Source organism: Channa argus, chromosome 18 (assembly GCF_033026475.1).
Source record: "Channa argus isolate prfri chromosome 18, Channa argus male v1.0, whole genome shotgun sequence".
Taxonomy (NCBI): Eukaryota; Metazoa; Chordata; class Actinopteri; order Anabantiformes; family Channidae; genus Channa; species Channa argus.
Genome location: NC_090214.1, coordinates 12,800,381 through 12,819,980, shown reverse-complemented (window position 1 = coordinate 12,819,980; position 19,600 = coordinate 12,800,381). Strand labels below are relative to the sequence as shown.

Sequence of the window (19,600 nt, the reverse complement as noted above, 5' to 3'; positions counted from 1 at the left end):
CTGGATTAACATTACACACGGCCTGCCTGCAGTGAGTCGACTGCTCAAGCCAAATGTAGAATTTGTATTCCAATCTCACACCAGATTGTGCTTCGCTCCCTGTCTGCGCTACGTGTGGACATATGGTCACACAGTCACACGTGCTTTTACACAGCTTCAGCTCAGGCTCATGCACATGCAGCCAACACAGGGCGAATGGCTGTTTCTGCATGATGCTGTAACATCTGGACGCAGATCGGACTATTGTAAAAATCCATACATCCCCCACACGGTGCGTCTCTGAGGAGTGAGTCGTTAACAGCTCGCGGTTGGACTCCTGCCAAACAGTCTGTCTCGTTTGTCCACGCTAAATGAATTACAGCCGCTTACCAGTGCTACCCCATCTGACCACCCCGATAACTGACCGCGATTGGTGATCACGGCAAATAACCTAATCGATTGTTGTGATTGATTAATTGACAGTCTGGGTGTGAAGGCGGCGTCACTGTGAGGTCCTGTCATGTCGACGCGACCAGACACAAAGCAGTTTTTATTTTGTCAAATAATTGTTCATATCAAATTGGCACAGGATATTTGTTAAAGGTGATCGGCTATTTTAGGTGATTCCAAAGTGAGAACGGGCATCGGGGTTACTTGAGTCACAGCAGCCCTCGCTTTGCCTCTGCATGACTTTCATTACACAATCATGCTTCATTCACAACATGAGTAGAAGCTCCAGCGTTTTCCTCTTTAGTCCTAATAAAAACACAGTATGGGGGAATTACAGGGCAGCATCCATGTACAGTAAATGGGCAACATTTACTCATTACAGGTGCAGAGGATAAAAGGAGAGTAAAGCACAAATTGGCTCAGCCAGACGGGACAGTCATCAGACGTGAGGAAACGCGCAAAGATCCTCTCTGCGCATTGCACAGGGCATCTGTAGCAGGAATAGCGCAGTGGTAATTCATCAAAACACAACAGCTACTCAATGCTAACTTCCCTTGGCATGCACCTGAAGGCGCAAGCTTCCGCAGTAAATCAGGCATAAAGGCAGGGAGCTCTGAATGTCACTCACCTAACTTTTGCCGCGACAGAAGATATCGCATCGTTTCTTATATTCTTTCTTTTGGACACGGCAGTTCCCATGCTGACATGGAAACGGCGCAGGCAGGAAAACAGTTCATTCCAAACACCCGAAGGAAGGAGGAATGGGAAAATGGAAACAAGCAAAGACAAACAAAAAAAAAAAGTTGAAGGGAAATCCGGGAGCCGATAGGTCACGCACGCATCTGCAGAGCAAAAGATGGAACAAAAAAAAAGAAAAAGAGAGAGACGTCAGCCTCTTCACCGCTGTTTCTTTTCCCCTCTCGCTCCAGATATGAGCACGTATGTGTGGGGCTGCACAGCTGTCAGCGTGTGGCTGAAAATACACAGACCTCTCTCTTTTTCTCTCTCTCTCATTGATCGAAAACGCAATGGGAGGATGGTAGGGGTGGCGATATCACCATCATCATCACAAAGGGGAGGGGGGCATGGAAGTACTGGGCTGTATAAGTGCCATCCTTGTAGGTACCTCTGCCTTTATCTCATTCATTTCTTGGACTTTTATCTGTGTATCTTTACATTTACTGCCTCGTCGTATGTTCGTTCATTCTGGTGAAGCAGGGTACCACCCCACCCCCTCCCCACCACACACTTTTTCTCTCTCTCACCAACATTGCAATGGGAAAACTCGTCTACAGTCAAGGACAGAGGGAGCAGAGGGGCTGAGGCGCTGCAGTGTTCTGTGAGCATCACAACCTATCACAACGATAGGTTTAGGTTGAGCTGTTTTTCTGTTGTATAATGCTGTTTTCAAGCCAATGTAGCGTGAGCTTCAGTGCTGTCAGATTTCAGAGAAGTGTTTTGGGACTGAGTGAGCGTAAAGCGCAGTGCCTACAGCATCTCTTAATGGTTAGCACTGCCAGAGTGTTCCAATACTGTGTCTTCTAAGTCTTAGAGAGTGGCAAAAGTTGCAATGAGTTGAAATCAAAATCACCTGATGATCTATGACTGACTGTCGGCAGCAGACCTAGTGGGGAAATGATAATATTCATCACTGACAGTGAAACAAAGAGGAATAATACTCAAGCAAAATTTATTGATTCACAATTCGACACATTTAACTATAGAAAGTCTGTGGGATTTTGTTAGTAGTTGCAAGATATCTGAGAACTTGCGGAAATTTTTTCCTTGTTTGTTTTTTCTTTTTATGCATCCAAATTATGTTAAGGAAACAAGAGAGTTCACAAGTTATTTGGTTCACATGCACAAAACAAGCAAACAAAACACAAACAGAAAACACTAATCTGTTGTTGGGGGGCATATTTAAAGAATTTCAAACTTAAGAGTGACAATCTGACAATCAGTAAAGGATTATAATTAAGTGTTCTAACATATATGCAAGAAAATACATTCTACACACATTAATGCAATTAGTACACACCTTAATAAAATGTGAAAATGTATCAAATGAAAAATTAGCCAGCAAAGATGATCTGATTAGGGCCCAGCTGATTTTATTCCAAATGGCCAAGGTGTGAATTTATTTATTTATTTTTTGCCAAACACAATGTAAAAGAGAAACCAGCAAATCCACATTTCCATTGGTAAAATGGCAACTACAGGCTTTTTAGAACTACAAGTCAGAAAAACATTTGTAGAGCCCTGCCCATCGTCAACATAATTTATAGTATGCATCAATACTTTATGTAAATTCTGCTTTTTTCTTCCCTTAATTAAAAGAAATCAATGTTGGCTAAAGTCCCAGATGTAAAAAGAATTTGTCAGCTCACTGGTCTGAGACAATTAAGTCACTAATAGTAGATAGTGAGTGTCAGTCACCAAAGTGCATACATACATGTACATATGGACACATGCGAATATCAAAAAAAAAAAAAAGGTAAAAGCACATACAAGTGATGAATCTACCAGTAATAACCAATTAGCCTTCACACATCAAATCAATCAATATTTCAATTCACAGGTCATTTCGCCAGCAGCTCAAACATGCAGGACGTCCTTGGGCTTTATTTCTCTTGGTATGTGTTCCCACACACACACACACACACACACACACACACACAATGTAAGACAAAAGAAATGAAAAATCAATAAATAAAGCAAAGCAGTGCTGGGCTGGTGTGAGCTGCTTTAGGCCATTAAACAGTACAAAGTAAATAAAATCAGGCAGCTCTGACTAGACTCAGTGAGCATGTGTGGATGGACTTTAGATAAGCACAGGAGAGGATGTGATGAATGAACAGAGAAAGCATGGCAGGGCTCCTCACATGAGACAGCAATGAGAAAAAGGATGAATAGAGGCATGAATGGACAGCAGGGATCCAAAACAGGCAGCAAAGCAGAGAATAAACAGTATCCAGAGGAAAGAGGGACTCAAGCATCAATGAAAACCTGTTTTTTTTTTCTGCACAGAGAGGGCAGGTATGTGTCTACTATCAGCAAACACTGCTTTGCTAAAATGTGCTACAAGGGGGGAGGAAATGAACAATGATGTAGATGACTGGTAGTGAAAATGTTAGGACAAGAAGGCATGTGCAGCCATATTTCCTCATCTATCCAACATATTACCGTCTCCTCTGACACTGATAAGCAGTCCCCATTTGATTGATTCAACAACAGATTGACATTTGAGTCTGTCTCAAAATCTGTCTCTGACTCACTGAATTTCCAATGTGGTTTCTGAATTTTTCTCTCAGATTTACAGATTTAGTTTAGGAAAGCAATTTGCCATATTCCCTTGTGTGCTTGTCAACATGTTGACAGAGCAGGTATGCGTGGCTCTACTCTCTTGGTCTTTTATTTTGGTAGGTCATAGAAACTTTCCAAAGTGATAAAAATCCCTTTAATTCCAACATTATCAAACTTGTAAAATCCTGACACATTTAGCTGTCACATAACATCACCCCTTCTACTTAATCAGTCCATCTGACAGCAAAAAAAAAAAAAAGTGTGTAAAGCAGCTGATAAAAATATAATCAAAGCAAATACTTGGCTGTGCTTGACAGGGCTAAAGAAAAAGTGAGATATTGTGATAATGAATTGTGACATTAACTCGCACGAGCTGTCCAGACATTTAATCTGTAAAAGTGAAACTAAATCGTGAAGCACGCACTAATTTTAAGGGGAAATCTTAAGATAAGGGTTAGAGGGTGGGCATGATGAATGCATGTGTAGATGGTATAGTGGAACATTGTAACACCTAAGTGTGGATTAAGGCTGTGAAAGCTATTAAGGCTTTAAGTGAGGCAACATTAATCCTTGATACCTACCATAGGGAATGCTAACACTGAACTCTTTAATTCAGAGTTTCTTTAATTACTCAGCTTAACTAAACAAGGGTGCTTAGGAAGTTAAGACACTAGTTTACTGTGTAAATTATGGATCTAAATGGTTTCTTCTTAACTTTGGATGGGTTGCCATGCATGATTAAATATTCCTTATCCCCAGATAATTATATTTAATATGAATTAACCTAAAGTATTTAACATACTTCTGATCCCCCCTTCAAAGGTGATGTATCTTAATGACTCATCCTCTGGCTCCCTCAATCTCTACTTGTCCAGTTTTATCCCTTCCAGTTAGATTCCTTTGAACTCTTCCAGAAAGGTAGGCTACTGATTTGAGCATTAATCTGTACAGCAGTGCTTTTGTTTCAGAAACTTTATATTTTATTCTATAATAGCATCAAGGCTTCAGTAGTAAATTATGTTCTTTTGAGGATGACTGTCTGCTTGGAGATGAGGGAGAATAAAGATGGTGATAAGATGGAGAGGAACACAATCTGGAGGGCAAATTGGGGTTAAAAGGATGCTACGTGAAGTGAAAATAGTTTTAGCATTACTTTGTGTGAACAAATATTAAAATGGACAGAACATTTCACACATTCCTCAGTGTATTTGGGTTATTTGCCAAGAATCACTGTCACATTTTCCAGAGGGAAAATCAAAACACTACTGAAAATCTCTGTGTAGGTGAGGACCTGCTCACCTGACAAGGCAGTGACGGGTCAGACAAGATGGATGACAGCAGTAAAGTGACAGAAAGCATGGCACAGAGATGAAGTGAGGTGGTGGAAAAGGACAGATTTTCAGGGGCAGATGATGGATAGTGCAATCTGTGGGCAGGAGGAGAAGGAAATGTGTGTGTGTGTGTGTGTGTGTGTGTCAGGCTTGACTGGAGGTAACCAGGAGTGTGTCTCAAGTCTTTGTTTAGACTGACCAGTATATACAAAGATTATACACCCACTGGCCACTTAATTAGGTACCCCTATACAATCTAATGCAGCTTTGCTATGAATTCTACTAGTATATTTTTCGTGATTTTATGCGGAAACTGTCAGAGAGCTGATAATTATAATGTGTGATTCTAAAAAGGTGGTTCCACAGTTTGTCCCCCCCTCATTAGTTTTTAATAGGATGGCCAAAACTTTAGAACCACCTCTCAATATGACACACCCCGGCACATATGATTTATTATTCCCTGCCAGCGAAAGGTTCCCCATACTTTTCTAGAAAAATCGAAGCCACATCTCTTCAGGTACAGTGATGCTGTTTTCAGGCTTTTTTACTAAACCTCCACCCTTTCTCCACAGCCAACAGCACTAGTAGCAAAACCAACAAACAAGGTCAGCCAAGAGACACTTATTTCCTCTGCATACATGGACTGGCCACCACATCAATCTTGCCCTAAGAAGCCTGTGTGAATACAGTTTCAAAGGTGCACACAGTCACTGTAGCTGATAAAGAGACCATGAGCACTTCCACAAGCAGACAGGCTGTGTGCAGAATAGGCTGATCCGTATCAAGAGCTGTGCCTGCAGCCTCCACCAGATTTTGTACTGGATGTCAGTGCCTCGTACTCGTCTGCTACACAGAGCAGACATGCTGCCAGCAGCAGCTTAAATGAGCTGTTTGGTCTGTCTAAATAAGTAATTGGGAATTATGTTAATGTCCCTTTTGACAAGTTGCTCAATTTAAAATGGCAATGTCATTTTAAAGTGTTCCATAGTCATCATCAGGCATAGATGTGTGTTGTTCATTTACATCAACTGTGAACTTAATAAGAAAGGATAAAAAGTTTAAAGGAAGTAATTCATTATTAAAAACACTGCTCCAAATGTGTGAATACCAAATGTCTCATATCCCAGTTAGTAAGTGTTATTATTCCAGTGTTGATAACTTTAGTGACCCATGGGACAAAGCAGATACAAGTAAAAGCATTAGAGAAACGTGCTGTGAATTCCAAAACATCTTCTTTTGTGTGTTTTTTCCCATTTGCAGCACTTTTCCCTAATGTTTGAGCTTTGTGTTTTGTCCATAGGGTCCACCGTAAATAAGGACGGTGATATTTTTCTTCTTTTCATAAGCTTCTTCATAAGCTGCCTATAGTGGTCACTCCTTTGCCTAATAATTTCTACTGACGATTTAAATCTTTAAAAAGCTAAAAAAAAAAAAAGCCAAAATGTATAATTTATATAGATATATACAGCTTTCTTTGGGTAAATATTGTATTATTCTTACTTACTGCTCATTGATACAGATGAAGCATGTTCTTTGTTTTGGTTGTGAAGAACTGAAGTGATAGTCTGTGTAGCTTTCCATGGGGCTGAATCCAGACTTTGGAAGGAGAACCACAAAAGCAAATAAGTGCCATGAATACTAATGCTGAAAACAACCTAGACAGAGCATTTGGCAGAGTGTATGAAAAAGCTGGCTGACCCTAAATGAGCCCAAGGAGAGAATCCAGAAAGGAGAGAGAGTTCAAAATAGAGGATAGTAAGTGGGCAGATGGGAAACAGGGATTTAATAGTCAGGTTAATGAAGTAAGATGTTATACAAACAGAGATGGGGCATTTAACTGTTCCTGATAGATCCTGATAGATGATTTGGACATCATGTCTAAAAAGTGAATCTCCGTTACACACCATGCCTTCCTCCACTTTCTTCTTACCTCCCAAGAGACGAAGGACAGCCCTTGTTATTTATCAGCAGTGGACATGAGCTTCATTAGAGGACCAAACCATGGTCTCTCTCTGGGTGACTCACCCGCAATCGCTCAGTGTCCGGTCTCTTCTGTGCTGGGCAAAGGTGGCGAGATGGTAATTGTCATTTTGGCTGTTTAACGGGAATCCCCGCTGTCACGTTGTCCACCCACACCCATGTAACATTCAGATAGCAGCAGTACATGAGCCATGAAATCCTGTAGATGATGTGGAGGATTAAAGGTCTTAATTCAGTTGCATGAGGAGAGGGGACCACAACACAGCGAGTGACAAATCACAGTCATCACCCTGTGTTGCTTTCTTCTCACTTTCATTCCTCACTCGTCATCTTCTCAAATGCTTTCAGTAAATCAAAAGCTTGGATTAAATCAAAAGCTTATTTGTGGATTTCCTTTAGCAGTACTTACTTGTGCATTTATTTTGGAGAGAATGTTCTCTACTCTTGAAATCAGTTTTATACAAATAGACCTACTCCTTAGTTTGTTCAGTAAGTTCTTTCAGGAGCACTGCAAGTGCAACCGCAATTGAGAAAAAGTTGGGATGATGTGTAAAACCTAAATAAAAACAGAATGCAGTGATTTGCAAATCTCATCAAGCCATATTTTATCATATCCACATATCAGATGTTGAAATTGCAAAATTGAAACATTTCATGGAAAATATTAGCTTATTTTGAATTTAAAGGCAGCAACACATCTCAAAAATGATCTGGGGAAACAGTGAAAAGTAATTGCTGCAGATGAAACAACAAATGAAGGAACATTTGATAACTAATTCAATCAACTGGCAACAGGGAATAAAAGGTACATTTCAGAGCAGCAGAACATCTGGAATGTAAAGATGGACAGAGGTTCATCGATCTGCAACAATCTGCGTCTAAAAATTGTGGAACAATTTCAGAAAATGTTTAAATTGTGAAGACTTTGAAGATCCCACCATCTACAGTATATAATATCATCAATAGATTTAGAGAATCTGTGCGCATTTAAAACATGCATGATTCTCTACTGGACATCACTGCATGGGCTCAGAAATCACTGCCTGTGAACACAGTTCACTATGCAATGTTCTTTTGTGAACAAAATATGGATTGATGAGATTTGCAAATCATTGCAAATCTGTTTTTATTTACGTCCAACTCATCATCCCAGCTATTATTGAATTGGGGTGTGTACAACATAATGCAGCTCTGCATGGTGGGACACTGTAGAGAGGGCTTGCTCTACAAAGGCAGTTATCACTGTCAGCTCTGTCATCTGAAACAGAAGCAGGCTCTCTTTCAAACAGCGTAGAAGAGAAGAGTCAGGCCAAAGCCCCTCTAGTTGTAAGGTCAAGCAGCATCTTCTGCTGCAACGATCTCTGACAGCAGAGGCTGTTATTTCTCACACACAGTACTTGGTGAAATGTAGTTCTGTGTGCCATTGGTGAATATGTGATGATAAAAGACAACATCACTTATTAGAGGCTGAAAGGTATTAAATAGGCACATAATAGAAACGAAATGCTAAAATGTAGACTTTTTTTTCAAGAAAAGTTGAGAGGTTGTATAAAATAAAATTAGAAACATGATGCAATGATTAAATGATTTGAAACATATTTTTGATTATTATATATACTACAAAGACAATATTTGAAACAGTAAAATGTTTATTGTTCAGTTACAGGTTTCAAAAAACAGGGACAGCTCTTGGTTTAATTAAAATGCAATTTTGGAAACTGCTGGATCCTTTCTTGTTTAATATAGGATTTCAGCTGCTCAACAGTTCAGGGCCTCTTTTGTATTTTTTTAACCTCATAATACTCCAGATGATTTTTTTAGTGGGTGACAGGTTTTCTGTTTTTCTCCTATTTTCTCACATTTTGTGACATCTACATGAGATTTAACCGTTTTATTACAAAAATGGTTAAGGAATTTATTTTGACAGTATTTCTTTTCACAGTAGTGATCTCTGTTGGCTTTAAATGCAGCAAAATAAATCCCTCCAGATATCTACAGAACCAACAGACAAACACAGTATAGCTGAGATGTGGAATGCACAAATGAAAAGAGCATGAGATGAGGAAAGTGTGAAGGAAGAAATCAACTCAGAAACTGACACAGAGAAGCTCCATTTAACAGGACCAGTGTAACTTTGCTGAAGTGGGGGGAGACACTTGTCCAACTTGCAAAGCTGATATAACCTGATTTAGGTTTTAGGCTTATACACTGAAACTGGAAGTGAAAATACATCATACTTACACATTATCAAGTGCAGGTTTTGGCTTTAAATCAAAGGCACTGCCATTCCCATTAAAACATTGCAGAAGAAACAAACAAACAAAAAACTAAATGAAACATTAAAATTTTGAAATCTCTTTTAAAAAGTAAATATCTTCAAAAACTTAGTATCTGTTGTTCTTCAGTCAAAGGCTTTCTATAAGAAGCCGTCCAGAACAAATAAAAAATAGTCTAAGTAAAGTGAAAAAAAAGTCACTTCTTTTTATATGTGGTAGACAATAAGTTGTCATGTATCTGTGCCTACTGTGGTGTAAGCAGGTGAATTTACAGTGTTGTAAAGGATGATGTAATTCTACAAGGACATTCGTCCAATCTCATTACTGATGTAGAATCACCTTTGAAACTAATGACATTTGTGTTGGCTTTTAAGTTTAGCTACTGTGTGTGTGTGTGTGTGTGTGTGTGTGTGTGTGTGTGTGTGTGTGTGTGTGTGTGTGTGTGTGTGTGTGTGTGTGTGTGTGTGTGGTACTCAGAGAGAGAAAGAAGAGGGGAAGGCCTTCTCTGTACGTGACACCCATGCCTATTTCCACCTCGTTTAACCTTGGTACAGCAGCACACCCCTCTCTTCCATTTCACCTCTTCTTCATCCTCACTAAATTGCTCGTAACACTGACTCCCAGGAGACATATTTCCACTATGGTGCTAAATAGATTTCTGAACTCTCTGGCTGGGGAGCAGTGGTAACTCTGAGAAGTTAAGGAGAGACTGTTAGAGAGACAAAGAAAGCTAAAGAAAGAATCGACAGAGGGTGGAAAGTGGAAAGGATTGGATATAATGAGTATAAAAGTGGAGAAACAGTATGGATAATAGGAAATAGAAAAAGCACATTGTAATTTAGGGCAACATCTAACTCATCTACTCCAGATGATAAGAGTCATGGAGGTGAGAGAGACTGAACTGTTCAGGATATTCATCCTCTGAGAATATTGGCTGTACCAACCCTCAAAGCAATCCTTCCAAAAATATAGTTTCACTAAAGGTCTTTCAACTGCTCACTGGCCAAGGTTTTGAATGAGCAATGTGAACAAAGCATCTTTAATTAGCTTGTTTATTTGCTTTTCTTGTTTAGCTAAAACCACACGGGCAAGAAGTATTCCATTTTCAATCATAGAAAGTTAGAAACAGGCTGTAGAAAGTCCATTGTTGATGCCTGTAAATTAAGCAATAACCATTTTAAAATGGTTATTAAAACTATAATCGAAGACAGCTATCAAGACATCTGATATCAGCAAATCAGCTGCCAAAAATAGCACAGGTTTTTGAGCTACAAACTCGGAAGAAAAACTGCATAAACGTAATGACATATCGATGAAAAGCATTGTATTAATCCATAGCAGTAGAAATTGTACTGTTTAACAACCAAATATGAATGTGATATACTCTTCTAAACCTTTGAATGCACAGACACATGTTATAAAATTTGGTAACTACTCAGTAGCATTACCTCAAGACAGAAGCCTTGAATTCCTCTCTTGAGGTAGCAGGTAGCAGGGCTCCAGAGCTACTTACAGTTTTGCTAAGCAGCAAAAATGGCAGTAGTGCACCTGTGCCAAGCTGGGAATGTCATATTTCAGGTGTGTGTTTGTACCATGTAAAACTGCAAAACAATCCCACGACCACAAAACAGCTTATTACATTGTCAATATTTATGACTACAACATAAGAAATGTGTTTTTTTTTTTTTTAATGTCTTATCAGGCATTCACCCCTGTGTGCATCCCTCTGCTGTAACTCCTGCAGAGTTAGCAGGTATTAGAATGTAAACAAATTTGAGTGGTTCCTCAGGAAGCATCCACTGGGTATATTTAAGCTTTGCCCAAAGTGAATGGGGCTCCTCTACGGTACACTGGTGTTACACTGCAGATTAATGCGAGACTGCAGCCAAGGCTGGCTGTCCTCCCAGAGGCTGAATGAAGAGCTATGGAGGCCTGTTTGTCTCTGTTGTGAGATTCATTCAGGAGAGGGAAGGAATGCTAAAGACTAAATCTCAGTGATGTCACCAGGCATCAGCTGGCAATAGATTTTCTTTTCACATTCACAAACCCACTGGCCTGTACTTTAAGAGCACTGGTGCATACAAAAAAGCATCAGGAACAATGTGTCCTTTTCAGGGTGAGGAGTGATTTACTGCTGCTCCGTGTACATTATGATAAAGTTGGAAGTGAATCCAAAGTGCCAGAAAGCATATGTCTGTCTTGTGCTGCAGCTATACTCCCTCCACAGCAACATACAGGCAGACAGAGGGAGAGACATCTGGAGATACAGGCATATATGCACAAATGTATACAGAAAGACACTAAGTGACAGCCATAGAGAAGACAAGTCGTAGACGAGAAGAGCGAAAACAGCACACATACAGACCATGATGTGTGAAGTGACATATGGGTAGAGAAATCTCACAAAACACACACAAATGTGAGTAAGACGCAGTGGGTTGTGGACAGCATGGCACTGTGTGCAGCAGCTCTGTGGGTATAAACTAATTTCTTAGAGAACTGGGTCCACTTCTACTGGATAAAAGCAGTTTTCTCTGTCAGATTTTTCTTTCACCATGAAGGCCGTTAAGACTTCTGTAAGTCTGGGTGGATATGGTTGCGATCAGTATCATGACATTAAAAAGGATGCTTAAAGAACATGAATTCATGGCCCAAACACCATGGTAGTTTCTAGCCATTTTTGAACGGCAGTATTAATTGTTGGTCGGTCAACAGCTCGGTCCTAAGTGCTCAAGATTTCGTTTAAGTTGTCGAGAAACTACAGACATTCTTGGTGCTTAGAGCAGGAATCTTAAAGACTTTTAGGATTTATTGCCAAGCCCTGGGATAGAGTGGCAACCTGTCCACAGCGTACCTCACCTCTCTCCAAACAACAGCTTGAATAAGTACCACGGATGCATGGATGAATGGTTTCCAGAGAGGCAGCCTAATGACTTTTGTGATCCTCCCTGACTTTTATACAGTACTTAGTGCTAATTAGTATGCTAAACTGAGTTGGTAATTATACTAATGTAAATATAGAATTACACCTGAATTACACATAATAGAAAAATAATTGCAATTAAATGCTAATTTTATTATTATACATCAAATTATTCATACTGAACTATTATCCAGCCTCAAGGCCTTTTCATATGGCAGATACTCTAATATTTAAAAAGAAAGTTAAATGCATAAACACCAAAAATATCCTTCAGGTACTATAGAAAGGGTGCTGACGTGACACCTGTGGTTTCACAGGTAAAACGGATCAGGTAGATTGAAAGGCAGGTAAACAGCCAGATGGATGACACACAGAAATAAATACACTGTGGAGCAGACAGACAACAAATGGCCGACAGATACACAGACTGACAGAGCAGACAGCAAGATGACAAAGGGCACATTGATCTGATTAAGCCCCTTTGCTTCCCGGCTCTCTCTGGCTGCTCGGCTGGGAAAAGGTCATTTCTTTCTGACTTGGTTTCTCACTCACTCTGACCTAATGCCTCTCAGGGCAGCCCTGCCAACAGGGCTCAGATCTCTGTGGGTTGGCAAACAATGAGAGGCAGAGAAACAGATCCTTTACTGTAGGAAGAGGGGAGGAGAGTAAAATCCAGTGAAGACTAAGTTGAAGAGGAGGGGGTTGGTGGTGACAGTCCATCCAGCTCAGAATCGCATGAACAGGAGAGTGAAGTGAGAGAGAACAAATTGATAAACGAGCGGCCATTGGAAAACTGGGTGGGTGAAATATTGGAGAACCTGGTGCTGACAGGCTGTGAACTCTGTACACACACACACACACACACACACACACACACACACACACACACACACACACACACACACACACACACACACACACACCTACACACACACACACACACACACACACACACACACACACACACACACACATTTCCTTCTCCTCCACCAGTCTCAAGGGCAAAGGCAAGGGCAATTCTACAGAGACATTAAAGAATGCTGTCAGTATTTAGCGGTGGCTAAAATCTGGGGTGCTCCTACCTTTTTACAAAAGCTGCCTAAAATGTTACCACCAAAATACACAATTGACGAATTGAGTCTAAAACATCGAAGGGAAAAATTCACTTTCCTCGGACTTGATCATATCCATATCTAAGCTTTTCTTCTTAAAGAGTACCATGACTCTAACATTAGTCTCACTGTTGATCTGTGACCTCAAAAGCATGGAGGTCCATTTCTGACTCAACTGGCAAAGACAATCACTTACAGTTTTCTACAGAACACTCACTAAGCTGCCAAGCTGAGCTGAAAGGGAGTTTTTCCACAGACTATAAAGGTGAACGTCACTACAAGTCATCAGTCTTGATTTGTCTTGCATTTGTCTAAATCCAACCCCAAAATACATCTGACTGAAGCAAACTTGGTATAAAAATACGTTTCACGTCATTGCATTCTCTACTGGATCCTGTTGGGTTTAAAGAATATTAAAGCCCATGGCCCCATTTCTATCTGTAGAAAAGTTATTCTTTTAGCAGCTGCAAACACCGGTGACGTACTTGGACAGTGAGGTGCTCTCACCTCGTGCTTCCAATCAGCAATGTTAGCAGGTTATTATTAGCATGGCAGACAGCTGAGAGAAGCAACAGCTCTGCCCAGACCTTATGCAGGATCAACCCTGGCTGTGACTCCATCTTTGTATTCATCGTGACCTCTGATAGCTGGGTGTTTGTTGTATTACACAGCTCAGAGGCCCTGCACTCCCACACACATATCTGTAGCCATACTCCTATTCCTACTGGGTCTCTGCAGATGCATATCCCGGACCACATATGCTACCATTGAGGGTATGATTTTATTTTCAGCTGGCAACTAAAAATAAAATCATGCTGTATTATATATGTCCATGGAAAGTTGATGTTGATGATTTTTATGTCTCAAGTTTGTTCTATTAAAGTTTGAAAGTTGAGTCAGGAGGATGTGGGTGTATCACCATCAATCTCAGCTGTACTTTAAGACCAATTAAAAATTGATAGCACAGTAATATGTTAAACTAAGTATTGTACCTATTTGACACTGAGTGACATTAACATTACTTTTCTGACAGACGTACAGACAATTAAAATTTCTGTGTGAAAATGTGAACTGTCACACTGTTGACAGACAATTCGACACACAGAAGCCACAGTGATGCGTTATTGTATATTAACATCCGGCTGGACAATTAAGAAACTATACCTTCCATGATTGCAAATTAATCAAATTCTCGGGTCAGAGAAGTCTTCATTTTGTTTGGCAGGAGTCTATCCATCTCTGGCAATAAGTAACACGACACCTCTAAGGCATGCGTTTGTTTGCTGTTCTAAATTAAGAATCTTGTATTAAATTTTAGCTCAGTCTCAGAGGCTTTGACTGTTGCAGTCATTACTTCACAAACGTGACATTGATGTGGTTTAGTTTGTGTAAATGTAAACGAGATCCACTACAGTATTTGATAATGTTGACATGGGGTTAGGTTTAGGGTTAGGGCCCTTACACTAAAAGCTGAACATTTAAAAATAAAGTAAAGCTTTTTACTAAGATTATTGATTTATGAGCATTACAAAACATGAATGTGCAAGGTTTTTCTGTGGGGAAACCTTACACATGCATGTTTTTTAATGTTTATAAAACTAATACTGATATTTAGTAGTTTTTGTATGAAATCAAAGAGAATAAAAATACATTGTAATAGTGCTGTACATCATCAGATATAATTGACACAAAATGTATTTGTGCATTAACTGTCCTTTTTATTCCATCAGACAGTACTTTGTGCCTTATGCTTCTTGTCCTTTGATCAGTTAAGAATAAACGCATTTCATACTGTATTGATATATACATTTATAAATTACTGAATTTATAAATTCAGTTCCTCTCAGACAGTAATACTCTAGAAATACTCTGTCATTTCATGTGCTCACAGGTGGACTAGAAATTTCAGCTATATTTATACATTTTGTCACTGTGATCAGAGGTAGTTGACTGAGTGTGTTAGTAGTGTGTGATGATGTGTTTGGTTTGCCGTGTGCATTAACACAAATGTGCTTAAGTGGTGTACTCCATGGAAGAGCAGTGTGTGCAGTTAGTACTTAAGTATTTCATTACGTTTACTGCAAATGATTAAGCATCCTATGTATGTGTGCCTGAGAGATAGAATTTATTAAGTTATGTAAAAAAAATATATATACAGTATATATATGAATCATCGCCTCTGTGGGCCCACATACACTGACTGATAAAAAGCCTGAAAGCAACAACTGCATGGTTACTGCATCTGTGCTGGTACAACAGGCATATTTGTCTCATTGCTTCATCCTGCACAGGCTTGGTGTGTGATCAGTTGAGTCACACTGAGACAGATTGACAAAGAAATTCTAGAGGCAACAGAAAGAATCTTAAATTTCTGGGACCCTGCTGAGCCCAGAGCTGACAAAGTAAACTGAGACGAGTATTTAGTGAAGAATTACTTTGTTTACTGGACCTTGGATCTTTCACACTAAATAAATCTGGGCCTTACATGACACTTATGTTCTCTACATGACACACATTTCTTAAGTGAAGTTTCAGTTTTTGCTTTGTCACTTACAGAGTCATATTTTATGCACTGTGTATATCATTCATGATGAACATGATAAATGTTGTTACTTATCCCAGTTGTTTCTTAAGTCTAAGGAAAACTGTATATCCTCCAGTGTGGTCTTTGTTTCCTATCTGACCTGTATGGAGCCCATATTAAGTGCACAATAGTGATGTAACAATCACAACTCTGTCATCCCCTTAGAAGAGATCTCTAGGAGTGTCTGTGTGAAGTGATTTTAATCTTCCTGGGGATGGATGAAAGGGCAGCATGAAAAATAGGAGACAGATTCTGCCTGAGACCTCTTCTTCTGTTTTTCCATCGGAACATAAATGGCTCAGCCTCTCTCATACCATTTTTCTTCTTTGTCCAAACTATGTACATGGTGTTTTCCCAGTGTCCCTCAGATTCAGGTTCAATGCTGAGGTTCAATGCCCCTTCCGTGCCAGGCGATAGACACTTAGTTTCTCCAGTGTGGAGCTCTGAACACATTCACTGCACTAGACTGTGTACACTATGTTGGTCTTCTACAGGGTCAGTGGATCAATTCCTAGAGAGTGTGTGTGTGTGTGAATAGGTGAATAAGAAGCAACAGTGTAAAGACACCAACACAAAAGATGGTGTCATTGTTCTATTGCTGCTCTGTAATTTCCTTTTAAAAATCTCAAAATTTTAAAATGTTAAAAAAGTGAAAAATAAAAATATTTCAAACATGAAATCACAAGCATATAATACAAAATAAAATACAAATAATTATTTTGTATCCAAAATGAAAAAAGTGGCATAAAAACACAGATTCTAACAGGGATCATTTTTGACCCACTTATGGAAGAGTGCAGAGTTCAGTCACTCGTGCATCTAAGGGTTAAATTACATAAACATAAAGAGAGAAACACAAAATAATCCTGTAATTTTTATTCTAACACTAGGATGTCAAATCTACTTTATGTACTTACCGTGTGTTTACCTTTTCTAACTTTGCTTTCAGTAACATGACAACGAGATAAGAAAACTAGGCACAAAATAAAATGATTGCACAGCCCACTTAATGGTACTTGCAGCAAATAAAAAAAATTTGACAACTAATTAGGTTAATTGGCAACAGCTCAGTAACGTGACTGTGTATAAAAAAAGCATTTCAGATGGAAAAATGTTCACCAATCGGCGACAAACTGCATCTACAAATTGTGAAACAATTTCAGAAAATGTTCCTCAATGTAAAACTGCAAAGATTTTGAAGATCCCACTATCATCAAAAGATTCAGAGAATCAGGAGGAATCTCTGTGCACAAGGGATGAGGACAAAGGTCAAAACTGGATGCGTGTGATCTTTGGGCCTTCAGGCAGCACTGCATTAAATTCTCTACTGGACATCACTGCAAGGGCTCAGGAACACTTCCAGAAATCACTGTCTGTAAACACAGTTTTGCTGTGCAATCCACAAATGTAAGTTAAATCTGTATAATGGAAAGAAGAAGCCATATGTGAACATGGTCCAGAAACACTTGCATGAGCACATTTAAAATGGTTTGAGGCAAAATGGAAAACTGTTCTGTGGTCAGATTAATAAAAATTTGAAATTCCGTTTGGAAACCATTGATGTCCCGCGAACTAAAGAGGAGAGGGGCCATCAAGCTTGTTATCGGCAGACAGTTCAAAGCCCGCATCTCTGATAGTATGGGGGTGCATTAGTGCCTATGATGTGGACAACTTACGCATCTGGAAAAACCATCAATGCTGAAAAGTACGTAGAGCTTTTAGAGCAACATATCCTCCCAGACAGCACCTCTTTCAGGGAAGGCCTTAATTATTTCAACAAGACAATGCTAAGCCACATACTGTACCATACTTAGCAGGAGAAGAGTCTGGGAGCTGAACTGCCCTGCCTGCAGTCAAGACCTTTCACCAATAGGAAACATTCGGCGCATCATAAAATAAAAAATCCAGCAACAACAGCCCAGGACTGTTGAGCAGCTAGAATCCTGCATCAGACAAGAAGGGGACAACATTCCTCTTCTAAAACTACAGCAACTGGTCTCCTCACTTCCCAGATGTTTACAGACAGTTGTTAAAAGAAGAGGGGATGCTAAACAATGGTAAACATCACCCTGTTTCAACTTTTTTTCAATGTGCTGCTGCCATCAAAGTCAAAATGAGCTAATATTTTCCATTAAATGGTAAAATGTCTCAGTCTTAACATCTGATATGTTTTTCCGTTGGAATAAAATTTGGGTTGATAAGATTTGAAAATCATTGCATTCTGTTTTTTTTTTTTTCAGGTTTTACAAATCGTCCAAACTTCTTTCTAATTGGGGTTGTACAATAAAATAGTTCTTAACAACAGCCCAAAATACGTCATTTAAAAATTTCTAGTCTAGTAACCTTTTATTGTTAAAATGTTCTCATTTGTGTGTCCATGTATATTTTAAAAATATAAAAGATACTGCTTCACACCTATGACAAGCCTCGGCCATTACAAGAATAGTATTGAAAACATTTAATTTGCATCTGTGCTAAACTGCAGACAGGAACATCAAACACACACACAACAGATTATGTGCAATAAAACACTACCCAGACAGACAGTCCCAGAAATTAGTCTGCAGCCATGGACACAGTTTTGCCTCAAATGAGTCTCAGTGCGGCAGTTACTAGAAGCGCATCCATCAATAGATTTTCTCTAAGCAGGGGGAACGTTTCTATTTGCTGCTGCGGTTTCTGTCCTGGAACAAAGCACGTTATGTATGACGTAGACATACTGACGTATGAAGGTTTACAAAAGCCCTTGGCCCTTCAAATCAGGGAGAAATTATTTTTGTGTTATTGTGGAGAATCTCAAGTGTAGTCCAACCTGAACCCACATCCAAGATGTAAAAACAGGAAGTCCAGTCAGATTTTGTTGCAGGAGGACATCATCTTAAGAAAAGGGTATAAAAATATTCTCATGGTGCTGTAGTAGTGAGACAGTATTGTGCAGGTAATTTTTGTCCTCTTTGTTACAAACTGTACTTTAATTTAATAAATCTGTAATCACCCACGTTGGAGAAAATCTCCATTTCTGTGTTTGGAAGATAGTTTAATGTTTACGCATCACAGAGGTACTTCCACAGCAGCAGACCAAAGTACAAGTAAGTACAAGTACTTACCTGTTAAGTCCATTTTGTCACCATTTTTGTTTTTCAAAATCTTCCAGCAAAGAGACGGAGAGTGGGAGGTGAGGATATCATAGAGATGTACTGAAAAGAGCAGAACTGTATGGATGAAGAGATGGAGAGATACGTGTTGCCGTGGAGCATTATACGTGGCTTTCTATAAACCAAATTATCAAGCAGTGGAAACTTATCCTCCTTTCCCGCCCCCATTTTCACTCTTTTCCATAAAAGGATCACCAAATCCGCTTGTCACAGTAGTTCAGTCCAGAGTGGGGTCATCGTTTGACAACACACAGCACTGTGGCTTCACTTGTTCACTATTTTCTCTGTCAAAGGACTCTAATGTAAAGGGACACCTGTACACGTTTGCCCCATTTTTCAGCCTCTCTATTTCTCCCTGATGTATTGATTGAAGGCAGTGCTGCTTATTCCCCTCTCATTCTCATCTCCTGGCCCTTCTTGTGACCTGAATTCCTCCCGTGTGCTCATTAATTAGCTGATGTAAGTCTGCGTTCCCCAGGGAGAATGGGAGATTGAAAAAGCTCATTA

General features: G+C 39.5%; 1 protein-coding gene across 1 annotated transcript in view; it reads right to left on the bottom strand.

Moving 5' to 3' along the window:
- nsmfa (NMDA receptor synaptonuclear signaling and neuronal migration factor a) overlaps positions 1-1,441 on the bottom strand; it is a 39,681-nt gene extending 38,240 nt beyond the window's left edge. Inside the window, 1 exon segment of the mRNA XM_067484703.1 lies at positions 1,058-1,441. Within this exon segment, the coding sequence (XP_067340804.1) occupies positions 1,058-1,128 (71 nt within the window). The 5' untranslated portion in view covers positions 1,129-1,441.
- Between the last annotated feature and the right edge of the window lie 18,159 nt (positions 1,442-19,600).